General features: G+C 44.5%; 1 protein-coding gene across 2 annotated transcripts in view; it reads right to left on the reverse strand.

The window, feature by feature from the left end:
* The window catches only part of GLRA1 (glycine receptor alpha 1), an 86927-nt gene that overhangs the window by 33621 nt on the left and 26159 nt on the right, over positions 1–27147 (reverse strand). For both annotated transcript variants that reach the window (XM_069592468.1, XM_069592467.1), the window contains exons 2-3: positions 14549–14676; positions 8956–9023 (exon numbers count right to left, since the gene is read on the reverse strand). In XM_069592468.1, the coding sequence (XP_069448569.1) occupies positions 8956–9023; positions 14549–14676 (196 nt within the window). The remainder of the gene's footprint in view (positions 1–8955; positions 9024–14548; positions 14677–27147) is intronic.

Genomic DNA, 27147 nt, shown 5'->3' on the forward strand with positions numbered 1-27147 from the left:
AAGTTGAACTAGAGTTGACAGCAGCAGAGTTGGAAAGAAGTAGATGGACTTAAGTTTCATCTTGTATGATTCAAAATCAATTCATTTAGTCAGCTGATCCCAATTCAATCCAATCAGTTGATTCAATTTAGTCAATCGATCCCAGAAGTAGGCTGGCATTGAGAAGTGACTGCTTCCTAAACAATGTGTTAACTTTTATGGTTAGACATAAGGACATTTAATCTCCTTACATGGAAGCTGTTTCCATACATCTTGAGCTCTCATTTCCAAATATCCACAAGGATGGATGGCCAAGACCTTTTGAGATACCCATTCTGTTAGAATTGCACAAATCCTACTTGTTATCCAAATCTGAGTGAAGAAGACCAGGGCAAGGTCGTCTTCCCATGACCCTGCCTCCCTTTGGCACTGTAGCCTCTCCTCTTATCCCATAACTAGTGAGGATTTTTATTGGCTGGAAAAGCTTGGGTGAATTAAGCCTCTCTGAGCTTCAGTTTCGTCATCTATAAAATGGAATTGTTAGGTTATATGAAATAATCTCCATAATTTGCTAACCACCGATGCCTGAGTTTTAGAAAAATGCTCCATAAATGACCACCACCACCACCGCCTCACCTTTTTCCACAGCAAGCTTTGTGAAAGAATTATCTTCCCAGTGTCTTCTCATATTTTTGTCTTTTGCTTTCTTCATGTCCCTGAATTGCATTCCCTACCTTCATACAGGCTTCCCTCCTCCCACATCCCATTGCCAAATCCACTGAATACAGTTCTCTTTTCTTAGTTGACATGTCTCCTCTTTTAACTCTGTTGAACACACACACCGGTTTTTAAGCCCCTTCTCTTTGGGTTATTCCACTAAGCCATTCTCTCCTGGAAGGTTTTAACATGGAGAGAACCATGATCAGACTTCTATTCCAAAAAAAAAGCTGCTCAAAACCACACCACAGCATTTGCACAGTGCCTGGCATATCGTGCATGTTCAGTGAGCATGCCCTAACTTTGCTGCTGGTTGTGGCCATTCTCTGTGTTCCAGCATTGTCCTGTGCACACCTCTGTAATCTCACGCATCACACTGTGGTCTTGTCTCTGGTTTCCTTTCTCTAGGAGACTCCTTAAAAGCAGGGCCCTACTAGTCACAAATGTCTGGTGTCTCTTTCCGTATGGGAGGATTACAGTCTTTTTCAGATAGGGCCACGAGGCTTTCCTTGGTTAGTGGAATGTGAGCAAAGGTGGTAGATGTCACTGCTGGGTGGAAAGCATTAACTTGCCAGTGTGCTACCATTTAATGCCTTCTTTGCACAGCAAGTATGAAACCATGTGTCAATGTGGAAATGCAAGGCTCAGCCATGACGTGGGGGACAGTAGTCCTGGAGGGTCCCCCAGATTTGTGGCAGACTTTAGAAGAGGGATATATCAGTCTTTGTGGTTTTAAGACTCTAGGGTTTTGGGTGGTGTTTGTTGGTACAGGAAAGCCTAGCCTATATCCCTTGAGCCTATGTAATGCTGCCTTCAGTACATTCAGTATAGGACCTTAAAAATGGGGGTGGAAACAATTAATGAATAAATAGGGAACAGAAGGGAGAAAAAAACCCTTAGGCTTATGTATTGGTGACTGTGGCTGATTATTTTAGTAGTTAATAATCTGTTACATTTCTGCAGCATTCATAAAGGACTCTCATACCCGTTTCTTGTGTATTCCTACACTGCATTCCTAGAGCCAGGGGCCAAGGGAGAAGTGAGTCTCAGTGGTATTAGTGGCACAGCTAGAGCGCAAACCCTGGTCTCTTGTTTCCTGGTTCAGGGCTCTGTCCAATTCTCCCCTAATATCTACAAATAAGGCCAGGCATGTGGGCTCTAGTTGGCTAGGTTGTCACCTATTGCCAGGGGTCCTGGCCGCAGTGTGCCTGTCTCTATGCCAGGCTAGCCCAACCCTCGGCAAGAGAGGCTGGAGCACACGTGCTTATCATGGAAATGCCAGGATTCGTGCCCAAAGGATGTCAGTAGCCACACACGCACATTTCGTCTCTCTCTCACATCTGCTGACATTGAGTTCCTCATGAGTTCCAGCTGTCTGTGTGTCCCCACGTGTGCACACTCACATGTACACCCGCACACTGTATGGTCATACTCATACCCACATGCTGATACACATTTAAATACTCGTTCATTTATTCACATCTTTTTGTATGTACATACATTCACACATGCATGCACACAGAATTCATATTTGAGTGATGGCCCAAATGCTGATACATCCTTAAATGTATGCACCAATATTCACAAATATCCACACACAGTTACATAACTGAAAATAATACCCTTCATGTGTTTTCACTCTTAACCACTTTCACATATTCTTACATGTACATGCACATCCCCATTACACACATTCACATGTGTGATTATAACCATAAAAGTATACCTACTTATGTTCATATCCATATGTGATCAGATACTTTTCTCTCTGAGGTTACCTGTGTATATGGGCTTTCTTGGTGGCTCAGACAGTAAAGAATCTGCCTGTAATGCAGGAGCCCTGGGTTCAATCCCTGGGTCAGGAAGATCCCCTGGAGAAAGAAATGGCAACCCACTCCAGTATTCTTGCCTGGAGAATTCTATTGACAGAGGAACCTGGCGGTCTACAGTTCACGGTGTTGAAAAGAGTTGGACATGACTGACGGACTAACACTACCTATCTAAATATATTCAAACTAGTGTGCACAGGTACACAGGCCTATGTGTGCATTTGCGCAAACATATGGTCCCACAATATACACATGCATGCAGATCCTCCAATAATATATAGATGCCACAGAGCACACACTGATGCACCCCCATAAGCATGTGTGGTCAGACAAGCTGGCTGGTCCTGTTGAGGTCCTAGGTCCACATTTTTGTCTGATAGAGTGCTGGAGGTACTGCTGTAGACCAGCACCTCCCCTCCCCTTCCCTTTCCTACTTTCCTGTCCCAACTTCTACTTTCGTCTTTTTGTACAGACTCAGAATCACTCCAAATGTCGAATGAAGGTCAGCCAGCCTCTGCGCTCCCCCCATCAGGAATGGATGGAGACCCCTGTTGCTTTGTTGGCTGCCTGCCTACTCTCAGCTCTGGTGAACAAAGCTGGGCCCTGGGAAGCAGACAGTCAGGCCTGGGGACTCCAGCTGGTTATAGAGCTGCTCTGCACTCCTGCTACTCTTAGAGAACAGGCACAGCCTGGAAAGTTTCTGACACTGGGACTGTGACCATATTACCATGGACCCAGGATACACAACCAGCTCATTATGTGGTTGGTGAGGCTGAGCCCTGGGCTAGAAGTGTGGGGGCCTAGGCATGTCTGTTCAGTGAAGTTCCCTTTCAGCTCTGACTTCCTTATGATAAAAAAAACAAAAAAAAAAACAACAACAAAAAAAACCACACACACAAAAAACAAGCAAGGGCTGGATAATCCCAATAAGAGTTTATATTTGGCTCAGGAGAACATGGGGTTTAGGGTGATACCTGATTTCAATTCCTACTTCTATCCCTGATTAGCTGTGTATCCTTATGCAAGGGACCTAACCTTTGTGAGCCTAAGTTTTCTTATCTGTAAAACTCAGCAGTGGCTACAGGACTGGAAAAGGTCAATTTTCATTCTAATCCCAAAGAAAGGCAATGTCAAAGAATGTTCAAACTACTGCACAATTGCACTCATTTCACATGCTAGCAACGTTATGCTCAAAACCCTTCCAGCTAGTCTTCAGCAATACATGAACTGAGAACTTCCAGATGTACAAGTGGATTTAGAAAAGGCAGAGGAACCAAAGATCAAATTTCCAACATTTGTCAGATCGTAGAGAAAACAAGGGAATTCCAGAAAAACATCTACTTCTGCTTTATTGATTACACTAAAGCCTTTGATTGTGTGGATCACAACAAACTGTGAAAAATTCTTAGAAAGATGGGAATACCAGACAACCTTATCTGCCCCCTGAGAAATCTGTAGAACCAGACATGGAACAACAGACTGGTTCAAAATTGGGAAAGGCTGTATATTGTCACCTTGCTTATTTAACTTCTGTGCCGAGTACATTGTGTGAAATGCCAGGCTGGATGAATCCCAAGCTGGAATCAAGACTGGTGGGAGAAATATCAACAACCTCAGATATGCAGATATGGGCTTCCCTAGTGGCTCAAATGGTGAAGAATCTACCTGCAATGCAGGAGACCTGGGTTTGATCCCTGGGTTGGGAAGATCCCCTGGAGAAGGAAATGGCTACCCACTCCAGTATTCTTCCCTGGCAGGCTACAGTCCGTGGGGTCGCAAAGAGTCAGGCACAACTGAGCGACTAACATTTTCAGATATGCAGATGATACTGCTCTAATGGCATGAAGTGAAGAGGAACTAAAGAGCATCTTGATGAAGGTGAAAGAGGAGAGTTAAAAAGCTGGCTTAAAACTCAAAATTAAAAAAACTAGGATCATAGCATCTGGTGCCATCACTTCATGGCAAATAGAAGGGGAAAAAGTAGAAGCAGTGACAGATTTTATTTTGTTGGGCTCCAGAGTCACTGCAGATGGTTGACTGCAGTCATTAAATTAAAAGATACCTGCTCCTTGGAAAGAAAACTATGGCAAACCTAGACAGCGTGATACAAAGCAGAGACATCACTTTGTCAACAAAGGTCCATATAGTCAAAGCTATAATTTTTCCAGTACTGATATATGGATGTGACAGTTGAATCATAAAGAAGGCTGAGTGCCGAAGAATTGATGCTTTTGAGTTGTGGTGCTGGAGAAGACTCTGGAGAGTCCCTTGGACTGCAAGAAGATCAAACCAGTCAATCCTAAGGAAATCAACCCTGAATATTGAAAGGATTGATGCCAAAGCGCCAATACTTTGGCCACCTGATGTGACGAGCTGACCCATTGGAAAAGACCGTAATGCTGGGAAAGATTGAGGGCGGGAGGAAAAGGGAGCAGCAGAATATCAGATGGTTAGATAGCATCACCAACTCAATGGACATGAATTTGTGCAAACTCCAGGAGATAGTGGAGGACAGAGTAGCCTGGTGTGCTACAGACTATGAGATCACAGAGTTGGACATGACTTAGCAACTAAACAACAAAAATGGAGATAACACGTCCTGCCATGTGGGGGTTGTTGGGAGGTGCAAATAAGATGATACACATGGAAGTGCTCTGCATAATGCCTGACACACAGTAGCATTTAATGTGTGGTTGTTGCCCTTTTAATACAAGTCTGCATAGTCTTGCTTTTGGATGCAATCTTGTTTGCTAAGTGTATTCTGAGTGACAAGGAAATAGGCTTGAATGGGAAAGTGATCCAGAGGGTTTGGTTGGTGGGATCTTGGGCAGAAAGAAGCTGCAGGGGAGAGGAGCTCTTGGCCATTGCAAGGAGGCCTGGACCTGGGTTTCTGTCGCACCCAGTGTATGCTGTGTGACCTTGCTCAGTTGATGTCACCACTCTAGACACTGGACTCCCTTTCGGTAAAATAAAGACTGGCTTAGTTTCTTAGCAGTTTTTCTACCTCTGAGATTTTAGGTTTTCTTCTGAATTATCTGCAATGTAAATTAAACACATATTGATAATTAAGAACCCCGTAGGAAAAAAAAAATCACAGTATTACTAAATGTGGAAGCCAGAAAATTACAACTCTACTTTGGATTAACTTTAGTTAATAAAGAGAAAATTGTGTCAGCTGTGGCCCATTCCCAGAGAAGTACCTCATTGCCAGTCCTTCATGTGCTGCTAAACATTATTTATCTCTGCCCCAGGCAGCCATCTCTCTGGGCTCTTCCCCTCGTTGGTTACCTCCATTTTCAGTACTATTGTCTCCTGAGCCATGCTGAGCCTGGCATGATTTGAGGTTGGGTTTCCACTTTGGATAACACTTAGGTTGTTGCTTAAGTGTGTTTGTGGTCCTGGGGTCCCTCAATTTCCCATGTCTGTGCTCTTCAACCATTTTGCCTTTTTACATGTCTTTTTCTTGGGGATGGTTTCCTGGCAGTTATGAGAATTGGACCCTAATTCCTGCTCGGTCACTAAATAGTTCTGGGATGGGCGTTTCTCCAAATCTCCGTTTCCTCAGCCGTACCCTAGGGAGCATTGTGTCTGCCAAGTCTGCTTTATAGAGTGGTTTCCAGAGCAAGTATTTGGTGAAGGAATGAAGTGAGAGAACAAATGTGAAAGCTGTTCAAAATTACAAGTGGCATCTGAAAATAATAACTACCATCCATTGTGTGTGTACTTTGTTTCCAACCCTGTGCTCAGCACTTCCATGCCTTATCTCCCAGTCCTCACAACAGCCCCAGGTGGATGCTCTTGGTCCCCTGCTCTGCGGAGGAGGAGGCTGGCTTAGGCTACCTTGTGCATATCCACAGAGCTGAGTCTCAGATTTCGTCTGGGCACGAAAGACTATGTCCTGATTGCTATACTGTTTCTGTAGAAAGCATATGTAGCAGGAATAAAGTCTGAGGAGGTAGACAGCATATACTGGAGAAGGGAAAACTAAGGCTCGGAGAACTCAAGGAATTGCTCAGGATCACACAACTAATCTGGGGTGACTTTGGGGCTTTAGTGTTCAGAGCCCCCATCATTCTCATCATCATCACTGGAAACAGTAAGAGCACTTACAAAGCATTTACTCTGAGAAACGCTTTCCTGCTTATAATTTCCATCCATAATAACTTCAGAAGGCAAAAGAAATTAACTTGGTGAAGTAGTATGATATTAATCACCCCTGGGATTTTACAGACAACGAAGTTGAGGCTTAAAGGTAACAAAGCAAATCAGCCTCTTACATAAAGTGAGTGAATCCAGGTTTCCTTCAGAGCCTCAGCTTTTAACCACCATGCAAAACAAGGGCAAACCACTACTCCATTAGTAATCTGTCATAAAGAAATAGATTTCTGTGCTATTGTTATAGCAAAGCAGGGATGGGGTTGGAGTGCAGATACGTACACCTGTCTCAATCAAGTTGCTTATGTAACGGGGTCATATGTAAACCGTTACTTGGTTGGATAACTCTTTACCATTTTGGAAGAAGAGTAGAAGTTTCATTTGCCACACGCACTATGAATGATGCAGATGTCTGTGCATGTCTGGTCTGGAGGGAGAAGAACAGCAGAGGGGTTCACTAGGAGCTCTGAGAAAGCATCCATTCACAGGGTGGAACGACTTGGCTTTTGGACCTGGAGGTCCAGTGAAAAGCAGCCATGCTTGTTTTAGTCGATAGACGGGACAATCTCCACATTGAGATTAAAGGCTTGTTAGTTTTAGGGACTTTGATTGCTTGATTTGACCATATTAATACAGACCTCTCTGCAAAAGGATAGATTTTGGACCATTTGACCCATGACATATGGAACTCAGCAATTTTTGCCAATCTGGGACTAAAAAGTTAGATCTAATTGGCATAAATATTTTAGACCAAATAATGGTTTGAATCAACAGACAATATATCAGATTTGGCTTACTTATTTAAAAAAAATTACTGAGTGCCTGTTATTAAATCACTGTGCCAGGTGCTGAGGTTACCACAGGAAATGAGACAAGATTCTGGCCCCTAGAGAACTGAACTACATTACAGTGAGAGGAGGGACACGTGGGCAGACTGTGAGAGTGTGAGAATGCACAGCCAGGGCATTCAATGGGGATTGTAGCACACGTCGTGAGAATGGGTAGAAGGAACCCATCCTAGCGTTAGGTCAAACGCGCATATGAACTTACACACGTGTACACGCGTGGTAGAGTGTGACGGCTTCCTGTGGAGGTCATCCTAAGCAGAAAGTTAAGGGAATCTGAGGGTTGGCAATGGCAAGGAAGCTGGAGTGGGGGCCCTGGGCGGAGGCCTCTGCAGCATCAAGAGAAGGCTGGAAACCAGAAAGCAAGCACCTCCCAGGTGGAGAAGGCTGAGCAATTCCACTCATCCAGAATGGGAAGTGAGAGGGAAGAGATGCAGCCAACCAGAATCAGAGGGGCCTTGCAAGCATGATGCTGAAGGTGAGGGGGCTCTGGGGGAGGTGTTAAAGCAGGGGACCGGTGTGGTTAGGTACGTATCTTAGAAAGACCACAGTGTGAGGAGGAATAGATTGGAGGGGACAAGATGCAAGCTGGGGACACTTTGCAATAATGTGAGCAAGGCACTGTGGCAGCCTGAGCTAGACTAGGGGCAGGTGGGCATCCAGGGGTGGATGGTTTAGAGGATTTGAAGGCAGTAACATCTATAGGACTTGGTGATTGACTGACTGCTTCTCACTCTACTCAAAGAGTTGATTTGAGGCCACTTTAATTATTTTCTCACAAGCTTTATTGAGCCCTTCAAAACAAGTACAATTGATTTTTTGTTTTCAAGAATTGAGAAAAATATTTTAAAGTAGCATTACATTTATTTATAATTATTAACATAAGATTTACTCCTTATAGAAATTAGATAAATATAAAAATACTGAAGAATATGAAATCCTCCGTAAGACTATGATTCAGGGATAATTGCTATTAACATTTTGGTTATTTTTCCTTCTAGAATTTTTCTACTATAGCAGATTTATTTTAAAATTTTCACTGTGGCAATTTTTAAATATATACAAACATAGAATCAACCAAGTATACCCATCTCAACTTGTATAACCCATCTTTTGCTATTCTGAAGCTGAATTTTAAACTTATAAGCAGGTCTTTATATTTTCTTTTAATCTAAAACTTTCACCTCTTGATAGAACTTTGCTTTTGTAATCCTGAGTGTTTAGCATGTGCTAGCCCCCTAGCTCCTTGGCTATTTTCAGATATATGTCTTCACTCAAAACATTGAACAAGAAGTAAAAAATGTCCAAATCCCATGAAGCCCAACACCAGATTTCCCACCTCCTTGAGCAAGACCAGTACAGAGGGTAAATATTTCAGAGGGAGATATCTTCCAGGCAGCAAGTAGCAGCCTGTGTTTTGACTCACTCACCATAGTTGTCTCAGCAATGGAACCGAAGCTGTTGATGAAAATGTTGCAGCTGACATTCACTGGGGGACCTGCCAATTAAAAGAGATTCCTGCTTAGCTCCATGCCCATGAAAAAAATCCCCCGGACGAGACCCATTCATGAAATGCTGAATTTAGGGATAGATCCCCTCTGGTGGAGGAGACCCTTACTTGTCCTCCACCCTACTCTTAGGCAGCAGGGACTCGTAGCCACATCATTATACCAGATTCGCAGGCCCCCAGATGAGCACCAGGTACAGAACACCAGCGGCTGAGATGTACTTTCATTAACACGGGATGATTCATCATCCTGCCATATGGTTGAAATGCCTTCCCCAAACCCCACCGGCTGCCTTCTAATTTGTGGCCGAAATGTATTTACAGCTACAACGTTTGGAGGCCATCTTGGGAATTGCAAGAAACAGCAAGTTCCTTGCCTTGAACTTCTGAACCAAGAATGATTGTCTGAAAGGGCGTTGATGGGAATTACCAGCTGAGGAATCCAGAGGGAACCTCAAGGGAAGTCCATAAGTCTTTGGTAAATACTTTCCAAGCAAGCTTTTTGAATCCTACTGCAACGGTAGGGAAGAAAAGGAGGATTATTTGCCCTTCGGAATCTCTTTGCTAGCAGGACCTCTGTCCAACTGAAGCCCAGTCTCTTCATTTTGTACAGTTAGTTACCATTAACTGAGCAGGGTTTTCTGTTGCACTGAGAGTGTTTCTAATGTTATCTCATTCTATCCTCTTAGTAGCTCCATGAGAAGACACGGTTATTCCCATTATTTTACAGACGTGGAAGCAGTCTCAGAGAGACTATTTGTCCACAGCCACACAGCCAGTAAATGGTCAAGCCTGAGTTCAGATTGGTCTAATTCTGAAGCTAGTGGTTTTAATGATTATACTTTTGGAGAGAGGTTCAGAGAAAGGAAGGGGCATGCTCAAGATCATAATGTGGCAAGATCCAGGATTTTAAGCACCAGGTTTCCACTCATGCTGGCAAGAGGGCCAGCATAAAATAACCAGGAAAGAATGTGAGGCTGTGGGTAAAAGTTATATAAACAGTAAGAGTCCAGGAGTGAGAGAGGTTATGAAGAGAGGGGCATTAGGGAAGCCCTTGTGAAGGTGATGATGACCTTGAGCTGATTTTGCAGGGGGTTCAGACTTGGATAATAGGTTATAATCTTTCACTTGAAAATGGCAACATGCCATTTGTGAATTTTTTCCAGGTCCACTTTCTAGTTGATCCCCATGAGGTCCTGAGGTAGGCAGGGCAAAATTATCGTTGCTAGGTCCCTCTAGCGATGAGATTCCCAGCTTCATCGTAGAGCACAGAGAACTTTAGTAGCTTACCTGGGCTTCTGTACCCAGCAAGTGGTGGAGCCAGGACTTGAATCCAAGTTTTCTTATAGCCAGTCCTCTCTGTTCATCTTGAAAAATTAGCCCAAGCATTTCACCCAAACTCAGCCAAGATTCTTTTCTTTTCAGAAATCCTGGGGGTATAGAAAGGGACTCAATCCTGCTGTGAGGATCCAGGCTTTCCTTCCAAGGGCTTGCCAGGATCCCTGTGTTTGAGACACAGCCCCAAACTCTCACTGGCTCTTTTCTCCAAGGCATGCCCCTTCCCTTTTCTGGGATGTGATTTCCCCATCAACTTGGGAGAGTAGATCTTGATCTGGGCAGTCATTCTCCCCTCCATGGGTTTGGAATTCCCTTAAGGAAGCTCCTCAGTTGAATTACAAGGTTACTGTATAGGATTGCAGGGCTGGAGTGTTTCTGAAAGATCACTTAACCAACTGTTTCTCAAACTGAGGTACAGATGTAGAATCACCTGGGGAACTTGTTAAACTACAGATTCCTCAGCCCAACCCCAGACCCAGTTAACCGAAATCTGTAGGGATTGGCCCAGAGTTTATTGTTTAATGAGTGGTCTGAATGATCTTCATGCAGAGCTGGGTTTAGGAACCACTGCTACTCATTCATGGAGAAGGCGATGGCACTCCACTCCGGTACTCTTGCCTGGAAAATCCCATGGACGAAGGAGCCTGGTGGGCTGCAGTTGGTGGGGTCGCGAAGAGTCGGACACAACTGAGCGACTTCACTTTCACTTTTCACTTTCATGCACTGGAGAAGAAAATGGCAACCCACTCCAGTATTCTTGCCTGGAGAATCCCAGGGATGGGGGAGCCTGGTGGGCTGCCATCTATGGGGCTGCACAGAGTCGGACACGACTGAAATGACTTAGCAGCAGCAGCAGCTACTCATTCAGGGCTGAGCACTTGATCACCTCTAGCAGTGGGGAACTCATTTCGTCTCGAGCAGCACTTTCCATAGTTGAATAGCTCTGTCTGCTGAAAATTTTTTCCTTATACTGAGCAGAAATCTGCCTTCTTGGTCACTTTCACCAGAACAAAGGCCCATTAGGGTTTTTTTTCCCTCCCCCCTCATTTAGACTCAGATCCAGGTTTCTCTTTTCATCTAGCCTCATACCATTAAGATGCCCCAAAGAGTTACTGCCTGTGCCTTGAAATGACGTGCGCAGAGTTCCCACCCAGGCCCTGCCAGTGTCTGGTGCTGTGACTCCCATATAAATTAGATCCTGATTTATGTGTGCGAGAGGGCGCCAGCCGAAAGGACCTCATGGGGAGGTGTGGTTCATTGAAATAAATCTGAAATTAAATTATCCTCAAGAAAATTACAATCTGGCTGCCTTTGGAAGCAGTGTAATGTATATATTTCATTAAATATTAAAGTTTAATTTTGGTCTTGTGTGTATGTTTGCATTGGGCCATGCCCTCGATCCTGGGAGCCATTGTGATACAGAGTCTTAGTGAAGATACAGAATATCAAAGCTGGCAGGGCCTGGTTCTCCTGGATCATGTCACAGATGCAGGAACAGAGGCCCAGAAGTGTCAAGTGATTTACTCTGGGTCACAGACATCAGGTAAGTAGCAGGAGGGTTAGAATCCAGTTTTCGAGCTCTCTACTTCAGTGTTAGGATGTTCACTGTCACTGAGTTCTGCAGAGCCCTCTCTCCCCACCACCCATATCTTCAGGCGAAACTGTTGAGTGATTCATCACTCTGTGGGGTCCTGAAACAAGGCAGGCCCCTTCCTGTCGTCTTGGGGGTCATAGGGACCTACTCTGCCTGGACTTTACAGGAGCTCTGTAGTTTGTGGGGGGCTTTGGGGACATGTGAAAGGGGTCATGGGGCTCAGAAGCAGGAGGTACCCTGCAATCAATGTTTCAGCCCTCACCACAAGGAAGAGTAGAGATCTTGCTCCTCTTCACCTGGGGTGGGTTTCCAAGAAGATGCGCTTTGCTCAGAGCCCAAGTCAGAGGAGATTATAGGGGGTAGAGATAGTGCAGGGTTGGGAAAGGCCCAAGGGATTGTCTTGTCCTATATGTTTTGGAGTGTTTGGAATAATATTTTCAGGGTGGGGAAGGGAAGGGCCCTGAATCAGTGGTTATGTTCACTGTTATGTAAGTAAGTAAATAAATAAATAAATCAGGGAGTAAGCAACTAAATAAATCACTAGCAGACAGAATTGAGTCAGAGCAGCTAGCTGGGTTAAAGTCCCTAGTCTTGGCAGCATGACTTGGGTAAGTCATTTAATTGTTCTAGCATATTTTTAGGGTCATTTGCTCATGTGTTCATTTATGATGGGTTTACTGTGGGCCTTCTATGTGCCAAGTACAGTGATATGCAGAAAGGATAACTAGCGCATGAAACTTGGATGCCCCCATGCTCAACAGATGGACAAGACCAAGGCACTTCTACTCAGCCTGGAGTTCTAAAGGAGCCCATGAGGGGGCTCCGGGGACGGAATTCCTGAAAACTGCGAAGCTGCAGATGCAAACTGGTGGTCAGTTTTCTCTGACTGTGTTTGATTTGGCCAGTGGTGTTTCCCAATGATATGGTTTAGCTGCCAACTTGGAAGATTTCACATAACCCCCGCCGATTTAAGTCTCACCTGGGAAGGCACGCCACCCAGGGCCTGCATTCCTACCTGGCCGGAAGGGAGACCTGGCTGCCCTTCGCGGAGCCTGTGCTTTCTGGTTCTGCTTACCCTCATCCTACTTCAGTTGTGCGTCGTACCTGCTGGGCTCTTCTGGGTGTTTGACACTGTGAATCTGGTGAAGGGCTTGTGTGCTGACTCACTGTCTTTGAGGGAAGAAAGGTGGTGCTAACAATCCTGGAAGAAAATGGCCTCAGGAGAGAGGTGCTGGGGAGCAAGAGCACCTTGAAATCAATAGGTGTGGGAACTGGGCCCCCAAACAAGCCTCAGTGCACCTCCCAGCCTGTTTTCCATTTGCAGAGCACTCTGAGAAGTGGACTTGGAGGGTGGGGGGTTGAGGGAGCCGATACTAGGAAGCTGTTAGCAGCTGTCACATCTCTTGTTTGGTCTTGGAGTTGAGCCAATGGAACAGCAAGGAAGGGCATCCGGCATCAAGGATTGATCAGGGGGTTGGCTGTGGGTCTTTGAAATAAGATTTTTGCAGGGGTGCTGGGAGGAAGGTCAGGGTGCACAGGCTCCCAAGGAGGTCCTCAAGTCTGCACATGCAGAAACCTGCCCAGAAGTTCGAGATGGTTACAGTTTCCTGAGGCATCAGTGGATGACAGGAACTGGCCCCTCTTGTGAGACATAAGAGCTCAGAGGACTGTGAGCCAGAAGAAGCTTCTCAGATCACTTCATTTGTGGTTAATAAATGGGCTACCCATAGGGCATATCTGGCTCCCAAACATGTTTTGTTTGTATTTACATGTGTTAGGTTTCAGGAAGTTTCTCATAAATCTTGATTTGTGGCTTTCCTTGGACTTTTGGACGGTCTGGCAGCACAAGACCCACAGTCCTGTTGGGTGACCAGGAACTAGGGGGATGGAAAGGCTGCCTGCTTTCCAGGGGCCTGCACCGCTATTTTTCCATATCTCTAGCACTCCCTATTATCTTACTAGGCATTCGAAATTGTGGCCCTTATTAGGCGAGAGAGTTCCAAAATTATTTGTTATTCCAGGGGAAGCTTTCAGTGGGTGAACTGTAGTTAGAAGCTTCTCATCTAAGACAAATAAAAGTACAGCTGCTTGGGGGAGAAGCAAGGCGGGGGACTCGCTCATCTTGTCCTCTGTTTCTCTCTTTTGGGACACAGGGAAGAAGTCCCAGGACTCCATGAGGCACAGTATAAAAACCACAGAGATAGCCCACTCCATCCCTGCCCAGGCCAGGAGACTGAAACCCAGAGAAAGGAAGAGGCTTATCTAAGCTCAGAGGGTAAGTTTGTACCCGAAGCAAAACCTGAACCCATTTCTCTACATTCTTCGTTCATTGCTTGTCCATTAGTAAAGCTAGCAAGTGGGTTTAGTTCCCATACTGACACAGGCAACCAGAGATCCTGTTGAGTTGTACTTTCCGAGGCTTTGTTTGGCCTTGGGGAATTGGCTAATAGTATCTGTCTTGAGGGTAGAGGAAAGAGTCATGGAATTCATACCGGTTATTTACCATCTGCATACAATTCAGTGGGCTTGCTGCCACAATCTGGGAAAGCAGATACCTGGGGCTCTGAAAGGCAAGTTTATCTACCTTTGAAATTGGGCCTGATCCTGGCGTCATATCCAGAGGTCCTCCCCATGAGTTTATCCAGGAAATCAGACGGCGACATGGGCTTGGAAGCAGACCGAGCAGCTTCAGCCTCCTTGGAAGCAGCAAGACTAAGAAAGGAGAGAGGAGGCAGATGGTTAATGAGGGCTTTTCTCACACTGAGATCAGATCCCAGCCTTGCTCAGCCCAGCTCTAAGAACCATTGGAGAAGTAGATAATATGGGTCCTTAATGAGGTAAGGCCCAGGCTACCTTGTTTACCCAGCCCAGGTATCAGCCTGTGTAGGATCCTGGCAGGCAGCAGAGAGTGTCTGATTGATGCTAAGAAACTGCTGATTCTTTTGAGGCTGCATCTCTAAGATTTTGGGCAATCACCCTTGACTGCTGGTTTCCCTGGGAGAGGAGACTGAAGGGTTAACTTCCCAATGAGGCCTGGCCCTGTGTTTTGGGTGCCTGTACTTCCAGAGGTTCAGTGCAGCCATAAAAAAATCTTAGAGATCAAGTAGTCCAGCCTTTTTGGGCTTCCCTAGCTGCTCGGTGGTAGAGAATCCTCCTGCCAATGCAGGAGACATGGGTTTGGTCCCTGGGTTAGGAATATCCCCTGGAGGAGGAAATGGCCACCCACTCCAGTATTCTTGCCTGGGAAATCCCATGGACAGAGGAGCCTGGCAGGTTGCAGTCCACGGGGCTGTAAAAGAGGCAGGCACGACTGGAGTGATTAAACGATGACAGTCCAGTCTTTCCCCAGAGTTTTTCTTCAGAATGAGCTACTAATTTTTTTTTAAAGAACATGCCCAAGTCAAATGCATTTGGGAACACAAATGGAACCAGGCGTCTTTACCTTGGGTCTTCTCAGAACCTTTGACAAACTTAGATGCTTATACTTATGGGACTCTCTCAAACACTTTCAAAAATGCTTTCTCAAAAACACTCTCAAAAAAGTTTCAAAATACTTTCAAAAAACAGACACAGCTAGTGAAGGAGATGTAGGTTCCATGTAAATCAGTGGTCATTTGCCTGGATGTAGCCAGAATTGGGGGATTTGAAATCGAATTGGGGATGCTTCACATGGTTTCTGTCACCCTGCCCCCACAACAAAGTCGTTTTAGGTGTTGCTTTGTACCATAGTACATAGTACAAATGACCGAGGTCTAAGAACAGGGGCTCTTCCCCTGCCATACACTCTGAGGCATGCACATTTCTAGAACAGTCAGGATTGGAAGCTGAAGGGTTGACTATCAATTATTTCTGTTGCTTTGGGTGACTGAGCTTCCCTGACCTGAAATGATTATATCCAGGAGATAGCTGGAAGCTGGTGCTGCCCCACTGTGTGTGCTCTGGGGTTTGTATGCTGGAGGAGGTGCATGTGTAGAGATGCATGTGTGTGTCGCAAAAAAATGAGAGCTTCTGTTACCTGGCCAAGTAGGACGTGGTGTTCCCCAAGGACTTGCGCTGCCTCTTCTGTCCTTTTCTGGTGTCAGAGTTGTCGCTGTCTAAGTGACCCCCTCTAATGGACGGCCCCCATAGCCCTGTCTCCACCCTGTCTTTTCCCACAGGCCCCCTTTCTTCATTTGCAGACACCTGGGCGCATGTCCATCTGGATGGCCTGCCAAGCCATGCCTCAAGTTCATTCCAAACCAGATGCTGCAGCTTCCTTCCCAAAGTTGCCCTGGTGGCACCAACGTCTTCCCGTTCTCTAGGACCAGATGCTTCAGGACTGTCTTGTCTCTGTGTCCCTTCTCCTGCCACGTCCCCTCACTCACTGGGGCCTTTCCAGTCATGCAGGTGTCATGACGGTGCTGTCTTGTTGGGAGTTACTTGTGTTTGTGTTCCGAGACTAGCAGTTGTGGTGGGTTGCCTTGATTGTTTGCTTATTTAATCTTCTACTGTGTCTACCATGGTGTGTCTCACACATACTTGGTGCTCAATAATTGCTGAATGCATGAAATAATATTTTAATTAATTAGTCACATATCTTGGTTAGTAGGAAGTATTCAGAAATATTCATGTATGGATTAGCAATTTTAAAATAAGTAGACTATTATACTCACTAATGAAAACTAGTGAAAATAATCAGGTATTCCTTTGAAGTTTCAGAAAATTTTCTAGGATGGTTGCACTCATGCTTAGTAATCTGAAGATTCCTTATTCATATCCTAAAGGGCTCTTTTTAAAAAATTTCTTAATTGAAGAAATAATTGTTTTACAGAATTTTGTGGTTTTCTGTCATACATCAGCAAGAATCAGCCATAGGTACACCCATGTGCCCTCCCTCCCGGACTTCCCTCCCATCTCCCTCCCCATCCCACTATTCAGCCTGTCACAGAGCCCCTGTTTGAGTTCCCTGAATTACACAGCAAATTCCCATTGTCTATCTATTTTATATATAGTATTGTAAATTTCCATGTTACTCTCTCCATACATCTCCCCTTCTCCTTCCTCTCCCCCTGCCATGTACATAAGTCTGTTCTCTATGTCTGATTCTCCATTGCTGCCCTGAAAATAAATTCATCAGTGCCATCTCTTTAGATTCCATATATATGGGTCAGTATACGATATTTACATTTCTCTTTCTGACTTACTTCTTTCCATTTAATAGGCTCTAGCTTCTTCTACCTCATTAGAACAGATTCAGATGCTTTCCTTTTTATGGCTGAGTAGGAGATGCAAGATGGCAGGAGATGGCATGAGTGAATGTCGACATTCTAGGAATCAGCGAACTAAAATGGACTGGAATGGGTCAATTTAACTCAGATGACCATTATATTTACTACTGCGGGCAGGAATCCCTTAGAAGCAATGGAGTAGCCATCATGGTCAACAAAAGAGTTCGAAATGCAGTACTTGGATGCAGTCTCAAAAATGACAGAATGATCCCTGTTCGTTTCCAAGACAAACCATTCAATGTCACAGTAATCCAAGTCAATGCCCCAACCAGTAACACTGAAGAAGCTGAACTTGAACATTTCTATGAAGATGTACAAGACCTTTTAGAACTAACACCCCCAAAAGATGTCCTGTTCATTATAGGGGACTGGAATGCAAAAGTAGGAAGTTGAGAAACACCTGGAGTAACAGGCAAATTTGGCCTTGGAATACGGAATGAAGCAGGGCAAAGACTAATAGAGTTTTGGCAAGAAAATGCACTGGTCATAACAAACACTCTCTTCCAACAACACAAGAGAAGACTCTACACATGGACATCACCAGATGGTCAACACTGAAATCAGATTGATTATATTCTTTGCAGCCAAAGATGGAGAAGCTCTATACAATCGGCAAAAACAAGACCAGGAGCTGACTGTGGCTCAGATCATGAACTCCTTATTACCAAATTCAGATTTAAATTGAAGAAAGTAGGGAAAACCACTAGACCATTCAAGTATGTTCTAAGTCAAATCCCTTATGATTATACAGTGGAAGTGAGAAATAGATTTAAGGGACTAGATCTGATAGACAGAGTGCCTGATGAACTATGGACAGAGGTTCGTGACACTGTACAGGAGACAGGGATCAACCATCCCCATGGAAAAGAAATGCAAAAAAGCAAAATGGCTGTCTGGGGAGGACTTACAAATAGCTGTGAAAAGAAGAGAGGCGAAAAGCAAAGGAGAAAAGGAAAGATATATCCATTTGAATGCAGAGTTCCAAAGAATAGCAAGGAGAGATGAGAAAGCCTTCCTCAGTGATCAATGCAAAGAAATAGAGGAAAACAATAGAACAGGAAAGACTGGAGATCTCTTCAAGAAAATTAGAGATACCAAGGGAACTTTTCATGCATAGATGGGCTCAATAAAGGATAGAAATGCTATGGACCTAACAGAAGAAAAAATATTAAGAAGAGGTGGCAAGAATACACAGAAGAACTATACAAAAAAGATCTTCATGACCCAGATAACCACAATAGTGTGATCACTCACCTAGAGACAGACAGCCTGTAATGTGAAATTAAGTGGGCCTTAGAAAGCATCGCTATGAACAAAGCTAACAGAGGTGATGGAATTCCAGTTGAGCTATTTCAAATCCTGAAAGATGATGCTGTGAAAGTGCTGTACTCAATATGTCAGCAAATTTGGAAAACCCAGCAGTGGCCACAGGACTGGAAAAGGTCAGTTTTCATTCCAATCCCAAAGAAAGGCAATGCCAAAGAATGTTCAAACTACCGCACAATTGCACTCATCTGACATGCTACTAAAGCAATGCTCAAAATTCTCCAAGCCAGGCTTCAATAATACGTGAACCATGAACTCCCTGATGTTCAAGCTGGTTTTAGAAAAGGCAGAGGAACCAGAGATCAAATTGCCAACATCCGCTGGATCATGGAAAAAGCAAGAGAGTTCCAGAAAAACATCTATTTCTGCCTTATTGACTATGCCAAAGCCTTTGACTATGTGGATCACAATAAACTGTGGAAAATTCTTCAAGAGATGGGAATACCAGACCACTTGACCTGCCTCTTGAGAAACCTATATGCAGGTCAGGAAGCAACAGTTAGAACTGGACATGGAACAACAGACTGGTTCCAAATAGGAAAAGGAGTATGTCAAAGCTGTATATTGTCACCCTGCTTATTTAACTTATATGCAGAGTACATCATGAGAAACGCTGGGCTGGAAGAAGCACAAGATGGGATCAAGATTGCCAGGAGAAATATGAATAACCTCAGATATACAGATGACACCACCCTTATGGCAGAAAGTGAAGAGGAACTCAAAAGCCTCTTGATGAAAGTGAAAGAGGAGAGTGAAAAAGTTGGCTTAAAGCTCAACTTTTAGAAAACGAAGATCATGGCATCTGGTCCCATCACTTCATGGGAAATAGATGGGGAAACAGTGGAAACAGTGTCAGACTTTATCTTTTCGGGCTCCAAAATCACTGCAGATAGTGACTGTAGCCATGAAATTAAAAGATGCTTACTCCTTGGAAGGAAAGTTATGATCAACCTAGATAGCACATTGAAAAGCAGAGACATTACTTTGCCAACAAAGTCCATCTAGTCAAGGCTATGGTTTTCCAATGGTCATGTATGGATGTGAGAGTTGGACTGTGAAGAAGGCTGAGCACCGAAGAATTGATGCTTTTGAACTGTAGTGTTGGAGAAGACTCTTGAGAGTCCCTTGAACTGCAAGGAGATCAAACCAGTCCACCCTAAAGGAGATCAGTCCTGTATATTCATTGGAAGGACTGATGTTGAAGCTGAAACTCCAATACTTTGGCCACCTGGTGTGAAGAACCGACTCTCTGGGAAAGACCCTGATGCTGGGAAAGATTGAAGGAGGGAGGAGAAGGGAACGACAGAGGGTGAGATGGTTGGATGGCATCACTGACTCAATGGACACAAGTTTGAGTAAATTCTGGGAGTTGGTGATGGACAGGGAGGCCTGGCATGCTGCAGTCTATGGAGTCGCAAAGAGTCAGACACGACTGAGCAACTGAACTGAACTGTGTTACATAGATTTGGATATGCAAAAACATGAAGACCTGTGTTCCTGTCAAAATGTGTTGTTAAGAGTGATATTTAGTATGGGTGTTTTTGTGTGTACATATAGCAACCCACTCCAGTATTCTTGCCTGGAGAATCCCATGGATAGAGGAGCCTGGTGGGCTATAGTCCACGGGGTCGCAGAGTCGGACACGACTGAGTGACTTAACTTTCACTTTCATGGCATGTATGTAGACATGGGGTACAGGGTGTGAAAATGTCAAATGCCTTTGTGGCTATACGTGTGTGGTATATATATTATATGTGTGTGTTACTGAAATGTACTGTCACATGTAATAGAGAATGGTTCATAAAGAGTGAAAAGAACAGATGATTTGGAATCAATCCTGTCTCAGTCATTTACTGGCTGTGTGACCATGGGAACATGACCTAACTTCTCTGAACTGCAGTTGCCTGATACATCAAAAGAAGTGCTGCACAAGGAGTCACTGAGGTAGCCCAGGTAAGAAACGTCAAAGGTGGTTCTTGGTTCATAGCCGGCACTCCATCTACGGTCTTGCTTTTCCATTACCGTGTGTGTGTGTGTGTGTGTGTCTGTGTGTATGTGTGTCTGTGTGTGTGTGTCTCTGTGTGTGTCTCTGTGTGTGTCTGTGTGTGTCTGTGTGTGTGTCTGTGTGTGTGTCTGTGTGTCTGTGTCTGTGTGTCTGTGTGTCTGTGCATGTGGAAGCTGACAGTCAGTCTGGAGTTTCTCCTGGTCTCTCTGCTGCCTTCAGCTGTACTGTAGCCCCTGCATGACTTGGAAGTCCTGCCAAACACCTTCCGTGGCCATACTTTACCACAGTCCCAGCCTTTTCTCCATTCAGCACCAGACCCATGGCTTCTGTGTGACTCTGGTGTGGCAAAGGGGACCACGGGCATGTAACCAGTGATTTATGACTTCATCGCTGCTATGATTCACTTCTGGAACCGCTCCAGGAGTGGCAGTTATGAAGCTTTCATAAGCTCCTATTCTCTCTCAGCCCCCGCCCCCCCCTCAGATAATAAGGTTTGGGAACGTGGGCCTCTCTCCTAGCAGTTACTATAGCATAAGACTTCTCTTCCTATTAGGCAGTACAGTGAGAAAATGAATTTGCCCCCAAATATTCCCTACCATTTGCTGTTAGCAAAATATGCCATTTAATATCTGAATCCTCCCCAAGTTGAAGCATCTTCTGATTATCCTAGCTCACATGTCTGCAGCAAGGCGCTTAGTCTGGTCACCTGGCCATTGACTTGCCAACAATCCTTGTATGGTGAACTGAACTGGTGGGAATCGAGACTCTGAGAAATTAACTGGCCTCACAACACACAGTACTTGAATAAGGGAAAAGATTAGAACTCACATTTTCAAGCCCTGCTTCTTCCAAATGCTACGATGTATAGGAAAAACTTTTGTAAACTACGAAGAATATAAATCATGATAGTAGGTAGTTTTACTACTTGTTTTGAAGCTCTGTTGTATTGTTACAGCCAAGAAAATCCAAACCTGTGTCTGACCCCTGGCAATCCCTGTACATACTCTGAATTTACCACACTTGAAACTGGGGAAGAAGTAGTGTGACTTAGCAAATGATTCTCTGTTTTGTCAGGTGACTCACAGTAGAATTCTTGGAAATTTTGAGATTCTTTAGTCCCTCCCATGTATCATGGTTTCTTGGAACATTGCCAATTTTTTCCGAGTTTTTTTTTTTTTTAAATCATTTCTACTATTAGTCACTTTAAAGTTTTCATTGCATTGACATGTACGTTTTAAAGGTCTTATCTTGTTTTCTGTGTATATTTTTAATCATCTTGAAAATTCGTAGTTTTGTCACAGTAATGTCAGATGTTGAAATATTTCTACTTATTTAAAAATGTTTTAAATATTTGTTATTTAGGGAAAAAAGTTCTCCTGGAATTATCTTACTTCTTTAAAAAGAAAAGTAACTTTATATTTCACTCTTCACAAATGAAAAACCAGTATTACTTGCCGTAACAGAGGACAACCATAGCAGTGAATACAATGGAAACAGAAAGAGAAGAGTTTAAACTCCTAGTTAAATTCTGTTGCTGGCTGACATCCCAAACCCGAGGCCTGACTTCAGTTCCAAAAGAAGATCAGCAAGTGCTGGAAAGCTGTTAGAGACACGGTAACACCCAATGGAGACTTTCTTCCTGGGATAATGCAAATGACTGAAATGATGACTGTACATTATTATTATGTTTTGAACCGCCTAAAATCGTCTCCCATTCCTTACTGCCCTCGTCCAAAATTTCTCTAATTCTTTTTCTGATAAACCTTCCATTTGAATGTCAAATAGCCATGCCTTTTCACTTGATGATCATTGTACATTTCTGGCTACATTTAGACAGCATATTTTGCGCAGAATTATTTCTAGGGCCCCCTTAAGTAGATCTGTGCTTTGCGCCTCTGTGCGGAGAAAATAGGTATCCAGGGGCCCTTCATGCACGTTTGCAGCCACTGCCTCTGGTGAGCTTAAGCCTTTGCTTATAGACAGTGAGGGACTGGACGCAGAGGCTGAGAGTGAGTCCGAGAAATGAAATACTTGATTGTTAGGATTTGCTGACCCTATGAAAGTATTTGTAAATGATGCAAATTGTTTCAGGGATTATTGAGATGTAATGTGGTGAATCAGGCTTGATTTAGACAGATTTGATTAATAGTCATTTTCAGAATGTCCGTAAGGTCTCCTGGGACCAAGGGTTCTGTCCCTCGTTGCGAAGGCTTATGGCGATGGCTGCAGTAACTGGACCGAGCCTTGAACTGTCGAGTGCCTCTCAGGGCATTTGTTGCATTAGGAGGCTTTGGTACTTAAAGAACCTCAGTTATGACTCCTAATGACAGAGATTAAGCAAAAGTCCAGGAGTCTGTTCTACAGCGGCATTGGAGGGAGGGTGACGGAGTAAAGAGGGGGCTTTCTGACCTTTGACGAATCTCTTCCCTTGTGAGCTTTCAGTTTCCCAAGCTATAAAATGAGGGGATTAGAATAATCTCTAAGAGTCCTTCTGGTTCTAAACCATCATTTTAGTAATCTATAATATTCCCTCTTTTTAAACTTTTCTTCTTTACACATCTGGTCTTGGGACCTGAATTTATCTGGACCCCTCAGGGGAGTATGAGTGTGTTTGTCTTGCTGCCTTCCCATTCAGTCCCCTCATTTTTCTTCAGTGGAACAGCTCATTTCTCCGGGATTTGTTGGAAGCCTGGCCAGATCAATGCTCAGATTCTCATTCCCTAGTTGCAGCATCAATTGGAAATAGGGAATCAATGTGCAGTTGTCAGTCTGAATTTCAAATGAGTTGGGCTTGGCAGTTAGCCTGGGGAGAAACTGTTTCAATTAGACCCTTCAGGGTACCACATGCGCAAGGACCACGGTGGGTGGGGGTAGCAGTGGGAGGGTCCCTCCATCTTGACGCCAACAGAGTCCATGTCCTGAGTTCATCATGGGCAGGAAAATCAGGAGGTCAGGGATTGGGGGAAAAGGGAGGAAGGGCAAATTGAGGGGAAGAAGAATGATTCAGAGGCTGAGGACAGCCAAGGGAGGGATGCAGGGAGCCGGAGGAGGAAGCTGGAGACGCAGAGTGAGAAGAGAAGTGGGGGTGGGAGAGAGAGGAAGAGGAAAGTGGAGGTGTCTGAGGCGTGGCCAGTGCTATAAACAAGGAAGTCAGTGAGCACAGAGGATGTGTACCCAACTGCACCTGGTGGGAGGAGGTGGCTTCCAAGAGGCTTTGTGGAGATAGTGTTTTGTACAGTAAAACATGAAGGTTGAGTATGGAATTGACCTGGAAGAAACAGAGCAGGAGAGTGTTTTGGGTCGAAGGAACAGTATGTGTAAAGTATAGAGGTGAGAGAGCACTTGGAGAATTAAAGAGAAGTTTAGTGAGCACGTGCGGGAGTGAAGGAGGGAAATGAAGCGGGGAGAGAGAGAGAGTGGGAGAAAAAGAGAAAGGATGAAGAATTGAGAATGGAGCACTGAGTCTTCAAGGTTGGAAGTAGCCAGGCTTGTACCCCCTGTTCTGTGTCCTTGTGGTGGGTCTGGAAGTTAAGGAAGATTGTCCCTCCTCAGTGCCTTATTAGTACAAATAATCTATCTTGATTTCTCAGCTATTGGCTGGTTAAGTTGAATTGTAGCCTGGCCAAGCTTGGGAAATGCACTCTCCAAAAGACCCCTCCAAATGGTGGGTGTCCAACTTGGTTTCCAGGCAGATGTGTCCTCTGACTTGGGGCAGGACATCCCCTTTGCCTTGGCAGGGAGGTAATCTAATGAACTGGTGTTTATTCCTTGTAGAAAGTGCCAAGTCAACTAGTCAGGTGTTGACGGAAGGTCTGTCCATGTTTCCACAAGCATTTAATTCATGTTGTTGCTTTTGTTCAGTCACTAAGTCATGTCCGACTTTTCGCAACCCCATGAATTGCAGCACGCCAGACTTCCTGTTTTTCACTGTCTCCCAGAGTTTGCTCAAACTCATGTCCATTGAGTCAGTGATACCATCCAACCATCTCATTCTCTGTCGTCCCCTTCTCCTCTTGCCCTCTCAATCTTTCCCAGCATCAGGGTCTTTTCCAATGAGTCAGCTCTTCACATCAGGTGTCCAAAGTATTGGAGCGTCAACTTCATCCTTCCAATGGATATTCAGGGTTGATTTCCTTTAGGATTGACTAGTTTGATCTCCTTGCTGTCCAAGGGACTCTCAAGAGTCTTCTCCATCTCCACAGTTCAAAAGCATCAATTCTTCGGCACTCAACCTTCTTTATGGTCCAACTCTCACATCCATACATGACTACTGGAAAAACTGTAGTTTTGACTATATGGACCTTTGTCAACAAAGTGATGTCTCCACTTTTCAATACACTGTCTAGGTTTGTCATAGCTGTTCTTCCAAGGAGTAAGCATCTTTTTATTTTGTGGCTGCAGTCACCACCTGCATTGATTTTGGAGCCCAAGAAAATGAAATCTGACACTGTTTCTACTTTTTCCCTTTCCTTCGTACACAATTATAAAAATCATTGTGGAATAGAGGGAGAAATATGAAGGTGGGGCTGGGAAACTGAGATATAGTTTTGGCTCTGTGTCTAAATTTCTCTTGGTCTAATTCTTTTTCTTAGATGGTCCCCAGTTTCTTCATCTGGGAAATGGAAGTTTTGGATTAGATCAGGCATGGTAAACACTTTACTTGGAGTAGCTGCTTGGAAGATGGGTCTGGATCCTGACCCAGCAGGAAAGGGGAACAGGGTGGATTATCAGTCTCTGTCAAGGGACTAGATTGCTGAGTGGGGGCTTGTCCTCTTGCCCTACAGTCCTCTGATCCTTCTAATTTATTAAGCACCTACTACATGAATAAGGTACTGTGGAGGAGAGGAGGATAAATGTATTGCTGTCTACAGAAGAAGCCTTTTGTGTGGACTGAGTTTGTGTTTGTCTACAGTGTCTGACAGGTAGTAGCAATCAATGATCTTTTCTTTTTTTCTCTTGTCCACACCGCACAGCTTGTGGGATTTTAGTTCCCTGACCAGGGATTGAACCCAGCCCTCAGCCATGAAAGCACAGAGCCCTAACTACTGGACTGCCAGGGAATTTCCAATGATCATTCGTCGATGAATAGCTTTTGCCCTCTTATTGTTTACAGTTCAGCAGATAGACTAGAGTAGGTACACATAAGCAACTATAAGAGGTTGCCCTCAGCCTAAGGAGCATAATTGGAGTGCTCTGGTGGTTCAGAGGAGGAAGGCAGTATTTGGAGGCAGATGGGAACAGAAATCAGAATTTTTCTGAATTTTGTGAACTTTTGCCTCTGTACACCTTTGGGAAGACCTGACATTTGTCGATGTCCGTGTTGTATAGTTTTGGGGAGAAAGCTTTCTTCTGCCTGTGGGGCTGTCCTTAGAAAGGAATGGAGGGATGGTGTGAGGGGTAGGTATCCTAGGTCCTAGGAAGGGATGAGGCTGAGTAAGGCTGGCACTCTCTGACCTTGCGGGCTGAGCCGGTTTCCTGTCTGTGACTCTGACACCAGGGGCTGCGGGTTGTTGCACAGTATGAGCCTTGCGGGTCACTGTCAGCTTTGCCTGGGTTGCACCCTCAGGTCAACAGCTGGCTTGCTTTGGCCAGCTGTGCAATTCCAATTTTATTTGATTGCAGTAAGGGGCTTAGGTTGGCCTGGAGTGCCTGACATTTTATTAGTTTCACTTCATGATTTGCTAAGCACCCCTTAGGGAGCAGAATGGCGCAGCTGGCATGCCCTGAGCCCGCTTCTCCAGGTCTTATGGAGCAAGAATCCCTTCCCTTTCCTGTCTTACCTTCTACAGTTAGATCTGCCTCTTATAAGGAACCATTATCTGGATAAGAAGCGCAAGTGTTTGAACAGGGTTCTTGTCTGCAGTGAGATGAAATCTTGGGGGCGTGCCCAGTGGTCCAGTGGTTGAGACTCTGCCTTCCAATGCAAGGGATGGGGGTTCTATCACTGGTCAGGAAACTAAGGTCTCATGTGCTTCAGGGGTGCAGCCAAAGATTTAAAAAAAAAAAGAGAGAAAAACCTTGGATCCTTGGAGCTGAACAGAACCTTGAGATTCCATCTGGTTCTTCCCCTGCCCTTAGGGAAGTCTGATTCTCTCGAGATGTCTCACATTCCTTATCATTGTTTCCAGTCTGTTCTTCGAGATAGCTTTCCCTCCACTAATTCTTCTGTTGCTTTTATTTAAGTATCCTCATGACGTAGGGTGAGAAGAATGAGGCGCCTGGCAAAATTCAAAGAGGCGCTTACTCTGAGGGCTGTGTAGGTACCAACCCTGCACGTGCAGAGCCCTGAAAGTTAGCGCCTCCTTAAAGTTTGTGCCCTCACTTGCTTTACCCCAGTCCTCGTCCTCCTAGAGCATCCTAGGTCCTCAAACCCAGTTGATCAAAGGTAGCGTTTCCTGTAGATAATCAAGCGTGGTCACCTAAAGACGGATGTCTGCTTCTCACAGCATCTCATTTCATTTTCAGAAAGCTTCATTTTAGTTTTTCTTGTTTGGTGGCAAAAAATCCCCTAACATTAAATATTTTGTCACAATTTATCCTTTAAACAACCTGAGAGGCAGGGATGTCTGCCCCCATTTTAAAGTA

Source organism: Ovis canadensis, chromosome 5, assembly GCF_042477335.2.
Source record: "Ovis canadensis isolate MfBH-ARS-UI-01 breed Bighorn chromosome 5, ARS-UI_OviCan_v2, whole genome shotgun sequence".
In the NCBI taxonomy this organism is placed as follows: domain Eukaryota; kingdom Metazoa; phylum Chordata; class Mammalia; order Artiodactyla; family Bovidae; genus Ovis; species Ovis canadensis.